At 32.7% G+C, this 15,181-nt stretch overlaps 1 protein-coding gene across 11 annotated transcripts in view; it reads right to left on the bottom strand.

The window, feature by feature from the left end:
• The window catches only part of CCDC88A (coiled-coil domain containing 88A), a 220,116-nt gene that overhangs the window by 59,998 nt on the left and 144,937 nt on the right, over window positions 1–15,181 (bottom strand). For all 11 annotated transcript variants that reach the window (XM_081265240.1, XM_081265244.1, XM_081265237.1 and 8 more), the window contains 5 exons: window positions 11,297–11,469; window positions 6,456–6,537; window positions 3,846–4,004; window positions 2,364–2,510; window positions 1,634–1,778 (listed from right to left, as the gene is read on the bottom strand). In XM_081265240.1, coding sequence (XP_081121366.1) covers window positions 1,634–1,778; window positions 2,364–2,510; window positions 3,846–4,004; window positions 6,456–6,537; window positions 11,297–11,469 — 706 coding nt within the window. The remainder of the gene's footprint in view (window positions 1–1,633; window positions 1,779–2,363; window positions 2,511–3,845; window positions 4,005–6,455; window positions 6,538–11,296; window positions 11,470–15,181) is intronic.

Below are 15,181 nucleotides of genomic sequence, written 5' to 3'. Positions count from 1 at the left end.
TGTAGTAATGTTAAGTAAAAAAAGGAATTTGAATTTTATACACATGGTGACCTTGTAATGTTTAATTACATATGTACTGAAATGTTCTGAAGCAAGTTTTCTGAAATGTGAAAGTAATATAAGCAACTATTATTGATCTTAATTTCCTCCTTTTCACTTTTGCACATACAATTAATTTTATAGAAACAAAAGCCCTTGTATAATTTGAAGAGACAACTACTACACCACATTAAAACAAATATTCTGGTCTACAATTACAGTTAAAATCAGTTATAAAACAACTGTGTGACATAATGATTACAATGATAGTTACTATCTAAGGATTTTTTATCAACAAAGTTAATCCTCACAATCCTCCCAACTATCCCATAAGGTAGTTAATATTTGCTCCCGTTAGATGAAGAAACTCTTAACTGTAAATTTTAACTACTTTAATAGAAAGCATTTAGTTTGAATCACTTTCTTTGCAACTCAATTCCCAAGGAGTAGGAAAAAAAAAGTTAAATATTTTAAGTAACCCATCTCTGTAAGTTCATTGACTGAATGTCATCATTTATGTGGTCAGTACACAGGGGACCAGAATTTTGAATTAGGTTCTCAAATGTAAAATTAGGAAAAACCTTAAAGATAATATATAGGATAAGTCATGTGTATAAGTAATTATTCTATAAGTATCTGATTATAAAATCTCTGAGAGATTATATTACCTCAACACTATATCCTCAGTGCCAGGTATATGGTTTTACATTTGGCAGATATTTAATAAATATTTGATGAAGGAATGCAAAAAATAATCCAATATGGGATAACAGAAATTATAAAAGTAGTCTCATTTGAATAAATATGACCTGGCTGTAATTTCAATAAAGTATGTCATCATTAGTACATCCAAATTCATAACCCAAGCAACTGTATTTTAATTAGGCCCAACTTTAAGAAAGACAAGTCAATTGGAAGCCTACAAAAAGAGAACAAATTGTAAAAAATTTGTCTGATAGTCGTTTATTATCTCCAGGAATAGACTGGTTAGCAGGAGTAATCCTGTAACCATCAGTGGTTGGGCTGGACAGAACCCTGTAATGGCAATCACACATATTATGAAAGTAGCCATGAAAATCTTTAACTTATCTTACCCTGACCACATATTAACCTTCGAATCTGCCCATTATATTTTGACTTCCTATTTTGGTCTGTCTATAGTCAAAGATCATGCTGACTAGCTAATACAACTTTTCTGTTTTCTTTACTTACTACTTATTATTTACTAATAAATTATATATTCAATATATAAATATTAAATATTATTAAATGTTACTACATTTACTATTATGTTTCTTGAAAGAAATCAATAAATTGTTATTCCAGCAGCCTCTTGTGACATTAACATGAAATAGTGCCTAAATCACCAATTAAATCTGCTATTGCAATCGTACATAAAATTGAATTCTAGACATGGAAAGCTAATAATCAGACCTAAACAGTGTAATCAACATATTATTATGCTAGACAATGGTTTGTTGGCCTTCTGAGGTATTTCCAGTTAGGAAAAATGAAGAACTGCAATAAAATATCCAAAAATATAAACAAATACAACTTTCATTTATCTTTGTAGGTAAAACAATATTGGGAATACCTTCAGAAAGTTCACTAGTTCTGGATATCTGTTCCAGCTCCCAGCCAAGATGTAATGATTCATCCATGCTTTGCTTCTGTGCCATTTCCAAAGTCATGTTTTCTTCCATTAATTCTTCAATCTTTTTTCTATCCATATCTCGTTCCTTTTTTATTGGCAAGAAGTAGAGAGAGAAAAGAAAACTAAGAAACAGTACTATTTTAAGCCACTGTTTTATTATTTATAACTTCTATTAGAAACAGAATAATATGAGGATAAGTTTTCATTTCCTTAAAATTTTTAGTTTGAAGGCAATAATCAGTTATAATTGTTACTGGTCATTATACTGACCAGGTATCTGACATTCTTTTATTAAAGTGATCTTTGGGAACAATGAAAATGCTTCTTCTCTGTAAGTATGGCTTCAGTGATACCACAAAAGTATTCTGACCCAATGCTAAATTTTAGCCAACAGCTTTATTTTTGTGTTTTTAAAGACATGTTTATACAATAGCTAATTTATTGTGGTTTTGAAAGGTAGATGACAAACTTAATAATACACATCTGTAACAAAAGCAGAAATTTCTACTACTCATGTGTTTATGCAAAGTTGGAAGCATCTAAATTATTTAGCTATCTCTTTTCTGCTAATGACTTAAGGATTCTAGTCATTCTTAGCATTAGAGAGAAATGAGTCATATTCTAGAATTTTTCCTTAGAGGCTATTAATTGATATACCTATAAAACTTACCATTTCCATATCATGCAGTTTAGCCTTTAATTGTAAGTTCTCTTTTTCTAATTCATGTAATTTATCAGAACGAGCTCGAGTTCCTTCTAGTTGGTCTTCCAACATGGTTTTTGTTTCTAATAAAACTTGATTGTCTTCTTTTAATTCCTATAAACATTTCAAAGTCTTATTTATCACCAAAGTGCTAGTGTCTGTTAGTTTTTGAAAGTTAACAGAACATAAAAAGTATTTATTGTAAGCTAAAACATAAAAGCCATCCTTATTGAAAGTTCTATGCAAGAGTAAAACTAATGAGTAACAAATATATCAATGTGTTTTGGCTTCATTCCCTTTCCTCTCCACAAATTTAAGCTATAATGCAATCAAAATGCTTAGTCCTTATATTAGAATGAGTAATACTACTATAATTTCACATAAAACTGTAGGGAGTATATTTAAATTTCTTAATCACAAGGTTAAAGAACAAAGTAGTCTTTCAGATATTCAAGAAACTAAGTTCCATAGAATCAGGGCTTATTCTATTAACTGAAATAAGACTCACATTTCTCTCTAGATATAACTTGAGAGTGAAGGTTTTTGTAGTAAAATACTAAGACTCACATAAATGATAAACCAAATGTCTATCAATAAATGTTTTATAAAAATATCCTGAGGAAATCCTTAAAAATCCCTATATATGATTTGAAGATTCTATCTAAGTTCTATGCCTGTGGTTTATACTTCCTAAAGAAAATATATAAAAACAGTGGCATCCATGAAATACCTTAATAGTGCCTTGCATATGTACATCTAAAAACTGGCAAAGAATTAATATGAATTTTGTCTTGAAGTCCTGTTGGGGCTATTTAGTGATAATTTTCAGGATAAAGTGTTCTATTGTCTCTTATGTTTTCATTTCTTCATTTTGCATACTCCTTTCTTCTGTATGAGGATACATGCTGAAATTGACTAAAATCTCCTCAGATTTAGCTGACAGAAAATAAGAAAACTACTGAAAAAGGAAAAAATAATGCAAGGACTGTCAAATTCTTGCTGTTAGTCTCAAATTTCTATAACACTGAACTACCAAGGAGGAAAAGTTGCTTTTTAAAAATTTACTTATGTATACATAGCCTTCACTGATTCACATTTACCAACTCAGTTAAGCAGCAATCAGGAACATGTTATGCTTTCACTTATGGGGATAAGTTTAATTAGTAGAGAAATGCTTTTGATTATGAGGAAAGGACTTGAAAAAGTCTGCTTTACCTATGATGTTAAGTAAAGGAATGAAAGAAGAGACACAAAGAGTTGAAAATGTCTGAAAATCTCTTTTTAAAAGTCTAAGAAATGATGCTGATCTATCATAACGTGAACTAAAGATATTTACTGTTTAACATTTGTAAAGGTCCTTGGTTATCAAGCGCATTTTCCATGCATTTTGAAAATCATATCACTTTTAAAGAAAAAAATATTGTAAATGGTTAATATTATGTAACATACCTCAACTCTTGCTTTATAGAATTCAATATCATGTAGCCTCTCTTTATATCTGCTGACTTCACTTTCAAGCTTATCAACTCTAATTGCCTTCTCTCGAAGTGCATCTAATTCATCTCGGTACATTCGAGCAGAACGAGCATCCGAAAGTAAATTCATGTTCTAGATATAAATAAAGAGTAATACTTCTAAATATTACTTTCTATTTTAAACATTTTATGCCTCAAAATATTTACTAAAAAAATCACTGAGTTACATATTTTAAAAAGGGGAATTTTATATAAATTGTATCTTAATTAGAAAGTTTTTTAAAAAATGGAAAAAAATGAAGCCTTTTTTCTTAAATCAAGAAAAAGAGGGCTGGGGATGTGGCTCAAGCAGTGGCGCGCTCGCCTGGCGTGCGTGCGGCCCGGGTTCGATCCTCAGCACCACATACCAACAAAGATGTTGTGTCCGCCGAGAACTAAAAAATAAATATTAAAAATTCTCTCTCTCTCTCTCCTCTCTCACTCTCTCTTAAAAAAAAAAAAAGAAAAGAATTTTAAACATCATATACAAAATCTTATATAATACTCATGAATGTAAAAAATATGAAGATATTTTAAAATAAGTTAATCACAACAAAATCATTTGCAAGTAATTTAAGGTGAAAAAGTTAACTTTAAAACACAAGACAGTAAAAATACAGAAGATGCCTGGTGTGGTTGTACACACCTGTAATGCCAGTGACTTGGGAAACTGAGGCAGTAGGATTGCAAAGTTCAAGGCCAGTCTGGGCTATTTAGAGAGACCATCTTTCAAAAAAAAAAAATTAAAAGGAGGGGCGTGGCTGGGATGTTCTGAAATCAACCTCTAGTACTTAAAAAAAAAATACAGAAGAGACAGACTGTACTGTATTACTTAAGCATATTAGTAGTTATTTTAGAGAAATGTTTCTATTATATTAAGTGTTTCAAATATATTGTGACATACCATTTGAGTCAAATTTTAAAAACCTTTTAAACTCCTATTTTAATCTTTTAGAACAGTAGTTCTCAAAGCATGGTCCAGGGGCTTCTTTGAAAAGATTTCAGGGAATTCATAATAAAGATTAAGGTATTTTATCTTTTTCACTCTCATTCTCTCATGACTGTGCTGTAGATTTTTCCGGAGGCTACATGACATGTGACATCTTAATAAACTGAATGCAGGAAGAGAAGAGAATCCAGCAGTCTTCTACTGTATCAGGCATTAAAGAGACCTTCAAAAATATAAAATAGTAGTACTTTTTCCCTTTAATTTTCTTTTTCAGTTAATGATGTTTTGGAGAATCACACTTTTTGGCAGCGTATACTGGGGATTGAACACAGGGACACTTAACCACTGAGCCACATTCCCAGTCCTTTTTTGGATTTTATTTAGAGACAGGGTCTCACTGAACTCCTCAGGGCCTCACTAAGTTGCTGAGGCTGGCTTTGAACCTTCGATCCTCCTGCCTCAGCCTCCACAGCCACTGGGATTACAGGTGTGCACCACCACACCCAGCTTAAGAACCACACTTTTAGAGGGCACACACACATATAAAAAACAAACTGAAAACAAAAATCCCTCTACCATAAAGAAGTAGAATAGTAGCCACAGCTTATCTAGAAATAGGACTTTCAGCCTCATTCATCTAGGAAGTCCCAGTTCACGACCCTACAAATGAAGTGTTCTCTACATTTAAGATGGTAGATTACGGGAAATTAGGGACCTTAGCCCAATCCTTATCATTTGTGAATTAAGAGCCTATACACTACCCTGAAATGAAAAAAAATTAGAGTGATTAAAAGACGTGAATTCTTACAAGATAAAAAAAATTAACAAAACCCTCAAAACACAAGGCTTTAAAATAAAAATATAATTAAAAAAATAAAAAGTAATCTTATTTAATTTAATAGGAAAATAGTAAAAGCAAATGGAGAGGAATGAGGGTAGGGCAAGGGAAAGTCAAAATATGTTATGAACATATCTGAATGTGCCACAGTGAAACCTGCCATACTGTACAATTAGGTACCAATAAGAGGAAAAAACACAACTATGCAGAAGCAGGGGAAGAAGTTTCCCAGTTTTAAATTTTACTTAGTTTTTTATTTTTTAAATTTATTCTTATATCCTCAAGTTCATTTTCTCTTCTTCTTCTTTTTTTTAATCTTTATTTTATTTATTTTATGTGGTGCTAAGGATTGAACCCAGTGCCTCACTCACGCTAGGCGAACACTCTACCGCTGAGCCACAACCCCAGCCCCAGTTTCACTTAGTTTTAAGTGATAGTGAAAGGAACACACCATCAGGGGACAAAGACCCAGGTTGATACACATAAATAGCATAATTCATAGCATCTAGAGGTACTCCATCTTCCAAGACCACAAAAGCTAAACATAAAAAAGAGATGGAACTGTCCTAGTCCCAATAGGCTCTTTTTTTGGGCTCTGTTATTTTTGAAGCAGAGAATTAAAAAATCATCAAGTTCTTTAAGGCTTGGTTACTTTACTTAATAATTTAAAGAACTAAAGGCAAAGTTATAAATTACAAGAAGAAAAATCAATTTCTAATACTTGGTGGTCTTACGTAACAACAGTTCCAGGTACAAACCTCTTGTTGCAGCCTTTTAAGTTCTATTTCCATTTGTTCAAGCTCCTGCTTACAATCCAACAACTGTTCAGTCTTTTCTTCCCTTATAAACACAAAAAAATATATTTATTAAAGAATAAACAATACTTTTAAAAACTGTGATCATCATTTGCATTAGTACAAATGAATTATTTCTAAATGACCAGTTGCACGTAGTATTAGCCATAATCCCAACCCAGTGGGAAAAAAAGCAAAGAAAAAGATATTAGGAATGCATATAACTAGATGTCACCAAAATCCCACCTCAATGTTCTTCAAAGGCTAATTTCAATGACTAATGTTCTCACAGTTTATAATGTAGTCTCTCTCTCGATCTTTCCTTCCCCTTTTGTTCCCAACTCTCCTTTCTTTTTCTCCCTTGCTCACACCTTGCATGGTCAATGGCAATGAAGCTGGAAGGTTTTTTATTGATGCAATACTATCTGAGGTAGACTCTCAAGGGTTCCCAAAATGTTCTAAAGGAAATTATACACTTACTACTTGCTATACAAATTTCTAAACTTCTCTAATTGTTTTCTACAATGTTATCTTAAAATGTCTTCAATTTCTTCTATTATTTTTTGAACTGTATTTCTATGTCCCTTCAGAGCAAATCTGCTCAGAGTAAGCCTCCACTCACTATCTCTACTTTCCTATATTTTCTTTTTTAATAATAATAAAAGGTCACTGTATAAACAACCTGTTATTCACATCTCCTCATATAAAAACAGGAAGCATATCAAAACCAGAATTTTAAAAGGTGAAGAAATATTCTTTGTTAGAGCAACCATAATTTGTTAAGAAGGTTATATTTCTCGTTGTAATGAATGTTTAGGTAATAAAACTCATTACACATGAAATCCTGTATATTTCAGGACAGATGTCTGAAAGTGTAGATTTAAAGGTGTTTAACATATACTGTAAACTGCTCTACAGAAAGGATAATACCAAACAGCAGAGGATAAAAGTAAAAACTGTTGTATTATTATTCTAATTTGTATTCCTTTGAATACTAGGAAAGACTAAATTTGTTTCCCCACATTTGTGATATTAAAATTTCTATTTTTGGTCTGGGATTGTGGCTCAGTGGTAGAGCGCTCGCCTAGCATGGGTGGGATCTGGGTTTGATCCTCAGCACCACATAAAAATAAAGGCATTATGTTGTGCCCATCTATACCTAAAAAATAAATATAAAAAAGTTTCTATTTTGTGAATTATTAGATCATGTCTTATTCTAACTTTCTACTGGATGGTCTGTCTTTTCCTTAACTAAAAAGTTATTTCCAACAAGGCATAGTGGTACAGGTCTATAATCCTATCAGCTTGGGAGGCTGAGGCAGGAGGATTGTGAGTTTAAAGCCAGTCTCAGTAACTTAATGAGGCCCGAAGCAACTTGGCCGAGACCTTGTCTCTAAGTAAAATACAAAAAGGGCTGGGGATGTTGCTCAGTGGTTAAGGTCCCTGGGTTCAAGCCCTGGTACCAAAAAAAGAAAGCTATTACCACCTTTCATGTTGTTAATAATATTTTTTGCAAAGTTTTGTTGTTGTTGAGTGCTTTTTAAAACTTATTTTCTTCATTGTGGTAACATATATAAAATAAAATTTGACAATCTAATTTGTTGTTGTTTTACTGGAGATTGAACCTAGGGCCTTGTACATGCTAGGCAAGTGCTCTACCACAAGGCTATATCCCTAACCCTTGTAATTTTATTTGAGATAGGGTTTTGCTAAATTGTCCAGGCTAGCCTTTAATTTGTAATTCTCCTGCCCCAGCTTCCTCAGTAGCTGGGATTAAAGGAATGCACCACTGCTCCCAGCTGCTCTAATCATTTTAAAGTGCAGCATTATTTGTAATAGTCAAAAAGTGGAAAACAACTCAAACTCCAATCATCTAATGAAGGAAAAATCAAAATGCGAGATAATCATCCAATGGAATACTATTCAACCATAAAAAACTGAAGTACTTGCTATAACAGGGATGGAACTGGAAAACATTATGCTAAGTAAAAGAAGCAAATCACAGAAAGCCATATATTATATGATCCTATTTATATGAAATATCCAGAATAGGCAAATCCATGGGAAAAAAATAGAGTACTGGCTGCCAGAAGCTGAGGGAAAAGAGGGATAGGTATAAAATATGTTTTTAAAAAACATCAAAAAATATCATAAAAATAAAAATTTCTTGGAGCTGGGGTTGTGGCTCAGTGGTAGAGCACTTGCCTAGCACATGAGAGGCCGTGGGTTCGATCCTCAGTACCACATAAAAATAAATAAATAAAACACAGGTATTGTACTACAACTAAAAATAAATATTTTTTTAAAAAGTCTTGCAATTATTGTGTGGTCACTGAGCATTTCTACTTTGTAAATTAAAAGCACTTAACTATACACTTTAAAAGGATGAATTTTCAGATACTGAATTATATCTCAATAGACTATTTTCTTTTCTGGTACTGGGGACTGAACTCACGGGCATGTGACCACTAAGCCACATCCCCAGCTCTATTTTGTATTTTTATTTAGAGACAGGGTCTCACTGAGTTGTTTAGTGCCTCACCGTTGCTGAGGCTGGTTTTAGACTCAAGATCCTCCTGCTTTAGCCTCCGGAGCCGCTGGGATTACAGGCATGTGGCACCACACCCAGTGTTCAATAATCTATATTTTAAAAGAATTATTTATATTACAGAAACTTTCAAAACATGAAATCAATGAAGCATTAAGAATTACTTAAGGGCTGAATGTGGTGGTGCACCCTTGTAATCCCAGCACTAGGGAGGCTAAGGCCAGAGGACATAAGTTAAAAGTCAGCCTCAGCAACTAAGAAACCTAGCGAGACTCTGTCTCAAAATAAAAAATAAAAAGGGCTAGGGATTGTGGCTCGGTGGTTGAGAGCCCTGGGTTCAATCTCTAGTACAAAAACAAAGCAAAACAAAACAAAAACATATATATGATATATTATACACACACACACACACACACACATATATATACATATATTACTAAAGGCAGTCTTTGAAAGTGTAACAAATATATTAAAGTGAAATTTACAAGGAATTTTTTCTACTATCCAAATGATAAATCATACTTTTACTCTGAATGTTTATAAATCAAAGGCAATATTATGATGTATCACCCATAAATGATACCACTTAATTGCACATTCTAATTACCATTACTTATTGTATGGGTTTTGTTAGGTATAAAACTACCTAGACTATTTTTGTGCATAATGAATTCTGAAGATGGCTGCTTCACTTTAGTAAAAATCTGTTGCAATAAAAAGACTTTAAACAAATGTTAATATAAGAAATTCATGAAAAGACACATTTTCAAAGGATAACAAAGATATTAAATGGTAATGATGAAGTGCTAGTTACTGGAAATACTTGCTTATATATCTGGCATATTTATTTATCCATTAAAATACTCATTTACATTTTTAGTAAGTATATATAAAACCAAATTTTGTCAATCCCTGTTTAATAGACTACAAGGCCAAGTGATTTTTATTTAAAAATTAAATTTTAGTATAGTGCAAAATGTTAAGCGAATTCAAGGCCATCATTGCCGTTCTAATTGCATGCTTTATCTAAAGACTGGCAAAGATTGTGCTAAATTATATGGAAAGAACTAGTGTTCACTGTTTAGGCTATCCATTAACTGCCAGTCAAACTAATAACAGCAATCTTTTCCCTAATTTTCCTGGTGCAGCTGTTTATAGAATATCCTGGGCGTGTTCACTTCAATAGACACATAGTAATGCAGACATCCACAAATGAAAGCTGTTATTTTTTTGTTGTTTTCAAGTTTTCCTATAGACTAATATTTTTCTACCTTGCATATGCAAATCATTTTCTTTAGCTGCTTTAAATAACCACTAAATAAATTTAATTGCTATATTGTGCTTTTAAATTTACTATCTACACTCTGAAGCTCAAATTTCAGGAACACACCAAAAAGAGGAAAAAGGCCCTAAAATAAAAATCCTTTGTTCTTTTTAAAATACCAAATAAAAAATCAATAGCAGAGATTTGACTTGTGTTTTACTAAGAAATGTATATGTGGCATTTATATCAATTTTCCTGTAATATCTTAGAAAGCTGAAAAAATATAATGTTATCAACTCTAACCAAATCAGAATATTTGATTTACTAAACAGATGACTTAAGCATCTCAATTATGTAATGCAGACGATACACGCAAAAATTGTTTTTAGGGCTGGGGATGTGGCTCAAGCGGTAGCGCGCTCGCCTGGCATGCGTGCGGCCCGGGTTCGATCCTCAGTACCACATACCAACAAAGATGTTGTGTCCGCCGAGAACTAAAAAATAAAAATATTAAAAATTCTCTCTCTCTCTCTCTCTCTCTCTCTCTCTCCTCTCTCTCACTCTCTCTTTAAAAAAATAGTTTTTATACTATTATATGCTAATAATTTAAAACATTAATTTTAAAATAACTGAATTTATTAATCTATATCAGTGATTCCCAGAATTCTAGATTTTAAGGAATAAAAAAATTTTAAAAATTAAGGCATCCCCCAATTTTCCAAAGAAGGGCACTATTTTATAAAATAAATGATATTTTAACACTAGAAAGATAGAAAGAAAAAAAAATCCAGAATAAAGGCAACCTTTAAATTGGTAAGAACCAATACTGGGAAAACCTTATGCCAGTCTCTATTTTTTCTCATTTTGACAAATACTAGTGAAAAATTTGACAAATACTAGCAATGGTGGGACATTGATCTGTATTCCGTAAGCCTAAAAATATTGTTTTGGTCACCGTATAAATTCAATGAACTTTGAAAACCAGCAACTTACAGTTCCTGCCTAAGCCTTCTTATTTTGGCCTTAGCATCTGCCAGTTCCACTGACAGATGCTGTCGACTTTCTGTTCGCTTCATGCCTGGAGAACCACAGGGTGATTGTGCAGATGAAGAGGCATGGGGTAGAAAATGAAGACCATCTCTCTCTTCAGAGAGCTCTATGATAGTCTAAGAATTAGAGAAATAAACACAGAATCACTTTTATTATTCTACATATCAGCAAACTAAACATATTTACACTATTTAATGGGTCTAAGATTTATAATATAATATTTTTAAAAATTCGTTGGTCAAAAGACTGTTATATTTAGCTGCATTTTTAAAGGTTTAATTCCATAAAATGTACAACCACAAGAATAGGGAGTTATTCTCCATGTATGTATGATATGTCAAAATACATTCTACTGTCATGTATAACTGAAAAGAACAAATAATAAAGAAGAAGAAAAGGTTAAATTCAACAAACAGTTTATGTATGAGCTATTTAGCAGGTAACACTTGAAGATTTAGTACATTCTTGCTTCCCTAGTTTAAAAAAAAAAAATTACAATAATTCAGACAGCAAATGTTGGAAAGGCCTGAAAAAACTTGTTGACACAGGAAAGAAATTTACCTTAGAATAATTTGTCTAGAACTGTGCTGTCTAATATACTAGCCAGTAGCATAGTGGCTATTTAATTAAATATGTAAAAAGTTAAAAATTCAGCTGTTTAATCACACTAGCCACATTCCAAGTACACAACAGCCACAGGTGGCTAGTGATTATTGTACTGGAAATACAATACAGCCATAATGACAGAATTGGACAATACTGCTCTAGAATTTTATTCTGGAGGGAATAAAAGACCTCACAGGTTTAATCTCTTTTTTCTGTAGTAAAAATAACCAAAGCATAAAGACTAATTTGGATATGGTTACACAACTAGGTAACAGCTAGTCTCTTGACTCCATATCATATGCTCTCTCTCCTATAATACTATACTAATTCTAATCTGTCTCCCATCAATGCTTTCTTCACTCCTTTCTCCAGAGACCCTCCACAAGGCACAAACCAACTTTTCCTTTTCTAAACTTCAAGGGCTGTTTAACCTTTATATACCTCATACAACCAATTACAGTTCTTCCATTCTCCTAATTTTCCTTTTCTTTATTGGTAACTTCTCTTATTCTAAACGAATTTCTTAGTTTTTGTTTGAAATTTCTCAGGCAAACAAATTATCTTCTACACAAATTCAAATGTGCTACTACTGTAGACAGAGCGGGTGGAGTTACTGCATGAGACAATGAAACTACCATCCTTATTTCTCATCACCAGCTCTTATCCACCCCACTGAATCATTATTTTTTTTTTTTTGTTTTAACCAGAAGTCATTTATCACTGGGATACATTTCAGCACCTGATCAAGATCTGTCTTAACTTTCTGTCTGCAATTACTGCTTTTACAAATTCTACTACACATGACAAACCTCAGAAAGTAACTTACCAGTTCCTTTTCTCTCCACAACTCCACATCCACTCCATATTCAATACATGCAGGTTTCTCCAGTAAAGGCACCAATCATTCTTTTGTGGCATGCCTCCTTTACTCACTGTTCCTAAGTCACCATACCTGTTTGAACCTCTGATTACTAAATTCCTTCCCTCTTTTTTTTGCAGGGGAGGGGTACTGGGGATTGAACTGAGGAACACTCAACCCCTTAACCAAATCCCTGGTTTATATTTTATCTAGAGACAGGGTCTCATTGAGTTGCTTAGCTCCTCACCTTTGCGGAGGCTGGCTTTGAACTCATGATCCTCCTGTCTCAGCCTCCCGAGCTGCTGGGATTACAGGCATGCGACAAGGAGCCCAGCTAATCTCCTCCCCTCTTGTCCAACAGATTATTCCTAGCTACTCTAGAGTTCCTATTCAATTTGGAACTACAATTAGGCACTTAAATTATCACTCTCAGTTTTCATTTTAGTACAACCATACCACTGTCTAGCGATGGACCATTCCTTTATGTTCATAGAATTCCTAGCTAGGGCATTCTTGAACAAGATCTCATGCAATATTATAATCTGCAATAGAGGTATTGTCTATTTTAGACACAAGAAAACAGACTCCTATAAATCAAATAACTCAACCAAAGTCATACAACCAATGATACATATAGGAAAAATTAAAATTCAAGTTTGAATCTAACACGATTTTCTTTATCTACCATCAGTTTTCTAAGGTATAGAACTCTAAGAAAAAAAGAAAAAATTATACAACCCTACTATAAGTTTTGCCACCCACTTCCAATGAAACTCTTTCCATTATTCATCAATTCCTTTATTGAAATCTTGATATCCTGGTAAATTTCCCCCAAAAGACTATTATAAATATATTTCCTTTGTCTCTACTTAAGTCTCCAACTGTAGGGGCTGGAGTGGTGGCTCAGTGGTAGAGTGCACGCCTAGCATACGCGAGACACTGGGTTCGAACCTCAGCACCACATAAAAACAAACTAATGTTTCCACCTAAAATTAAAGATACATAAATAAATAAATATTTTAAAAAAAGTCTCCAACTGTAAAATATTATCATCTACAACAAATAACCTCTTTTCCAATTTATCCATGAAACAAAACCACCTGGGATTAACACCTCCCTTTCTAAGTAGTTTTTTGCTCCCAATAATATATCCTTTACTTAAACATTTTCAATTTCTTTTTCACTTGTTTTTTTTTTTCTCCTTGTTCTTCAAAGATATACATACAGGTTTTTAATATTTTTTAAAAAAATTTCTTTATTGTTGCTTTTTGAAAGGTAGTTTACATGTTCACTGACACTACTCTAACCCTGTCCGCCTACCCAGTATGCCCACCTCAACTTTCCCGTCTCTGTGGATAGTGTCATTAATCTCCATAGTGGCCCAGACTTGGAGACAACTTTCAGTTCTATATTTTCTTACTAACCCAATCATCTTTGATCTTGCTAATATTTCCTAACTTGTAACAACAGTACCTGGCGGATAGTATTTAATAAGTATTTGATTCATACACAAATAAACTGGTACCTAATTATACACTAGATTCACACTTTTCATGTACAAACTTCATCTTTTCTAGAATAGTACTAAGCACAAAAAGAGATGAACAAGAATATTCAACTAAGTTATTCACAAAATATAAAACTGAAGGAAAGTAAAAAAGACAAATATATCATTTATAGGTGGTGAAATGGAGATATCAAGAGTTTTCAGATTATCAATGAACACAACATAGAAGAATCATGTGCTACAAGATATATTTTAAAAGAAAATAAAGAGAGAAAGAAACTTGGTGCTAAGAGTTTATTTCCATTAAAGATTATTTAGAGATTTTGACTTTTCTTTATTGGTGGTAGCTTTATAAGTTCAAGGCCTCTCATACATTTTCAAAACAATCTGATGGGAAATATCATTAAAGTATAACTCTTAATTTTTCATAAGTTTTGCCTGATCCTTCCAACTAGCAGCTGCAAATAAATATTCCTTCTTTAAATTCCTATAGTATTTAGATCTATAAAACTTTTGCTACTTATCACTTCTAAATTTTTATTACCATTAACTATTTTATTAAAAGTCTTCTGTATTAGATTTAAGAACCTTTGATCCTTTTTCAAACAGCATAACACTCTGTTGTTCCCAATCTCAATGATTTGACTTGGGAGTCTGAATCAGAAGGATCACAAATTTAGGGACAATTGTATAATGTAGCAAGACCCTAAGCAATCTAATGAAATTCTGTGTCAAATTAAAATATGAAAAAGATGAGGATGAAGTTTTGCAGGTAAGTGCCACTTGGTTCAATCTTCAAGATTTTTGGAAAAAAAAAAACCGTGTTTATTAATATATAAAAGAATGACCATAAAAA

The sequence above is a fragment of the Spermophilus citellus genome, assembly GCF_964194105.1.
Source record: "Spermophilus citellus genome assembly, chromosome: 13".
Lineage (NCBI taxonomy): Eukaryota > Metazoa > Chordata > Mammalia > Rodentia > Sciuridae > Spermophilus > Spermophilus citellus.
Note: the sequence above shows the minus strand (reverse complement) of the source record. Positions and strands in the feature narration are given on the sequence as shown.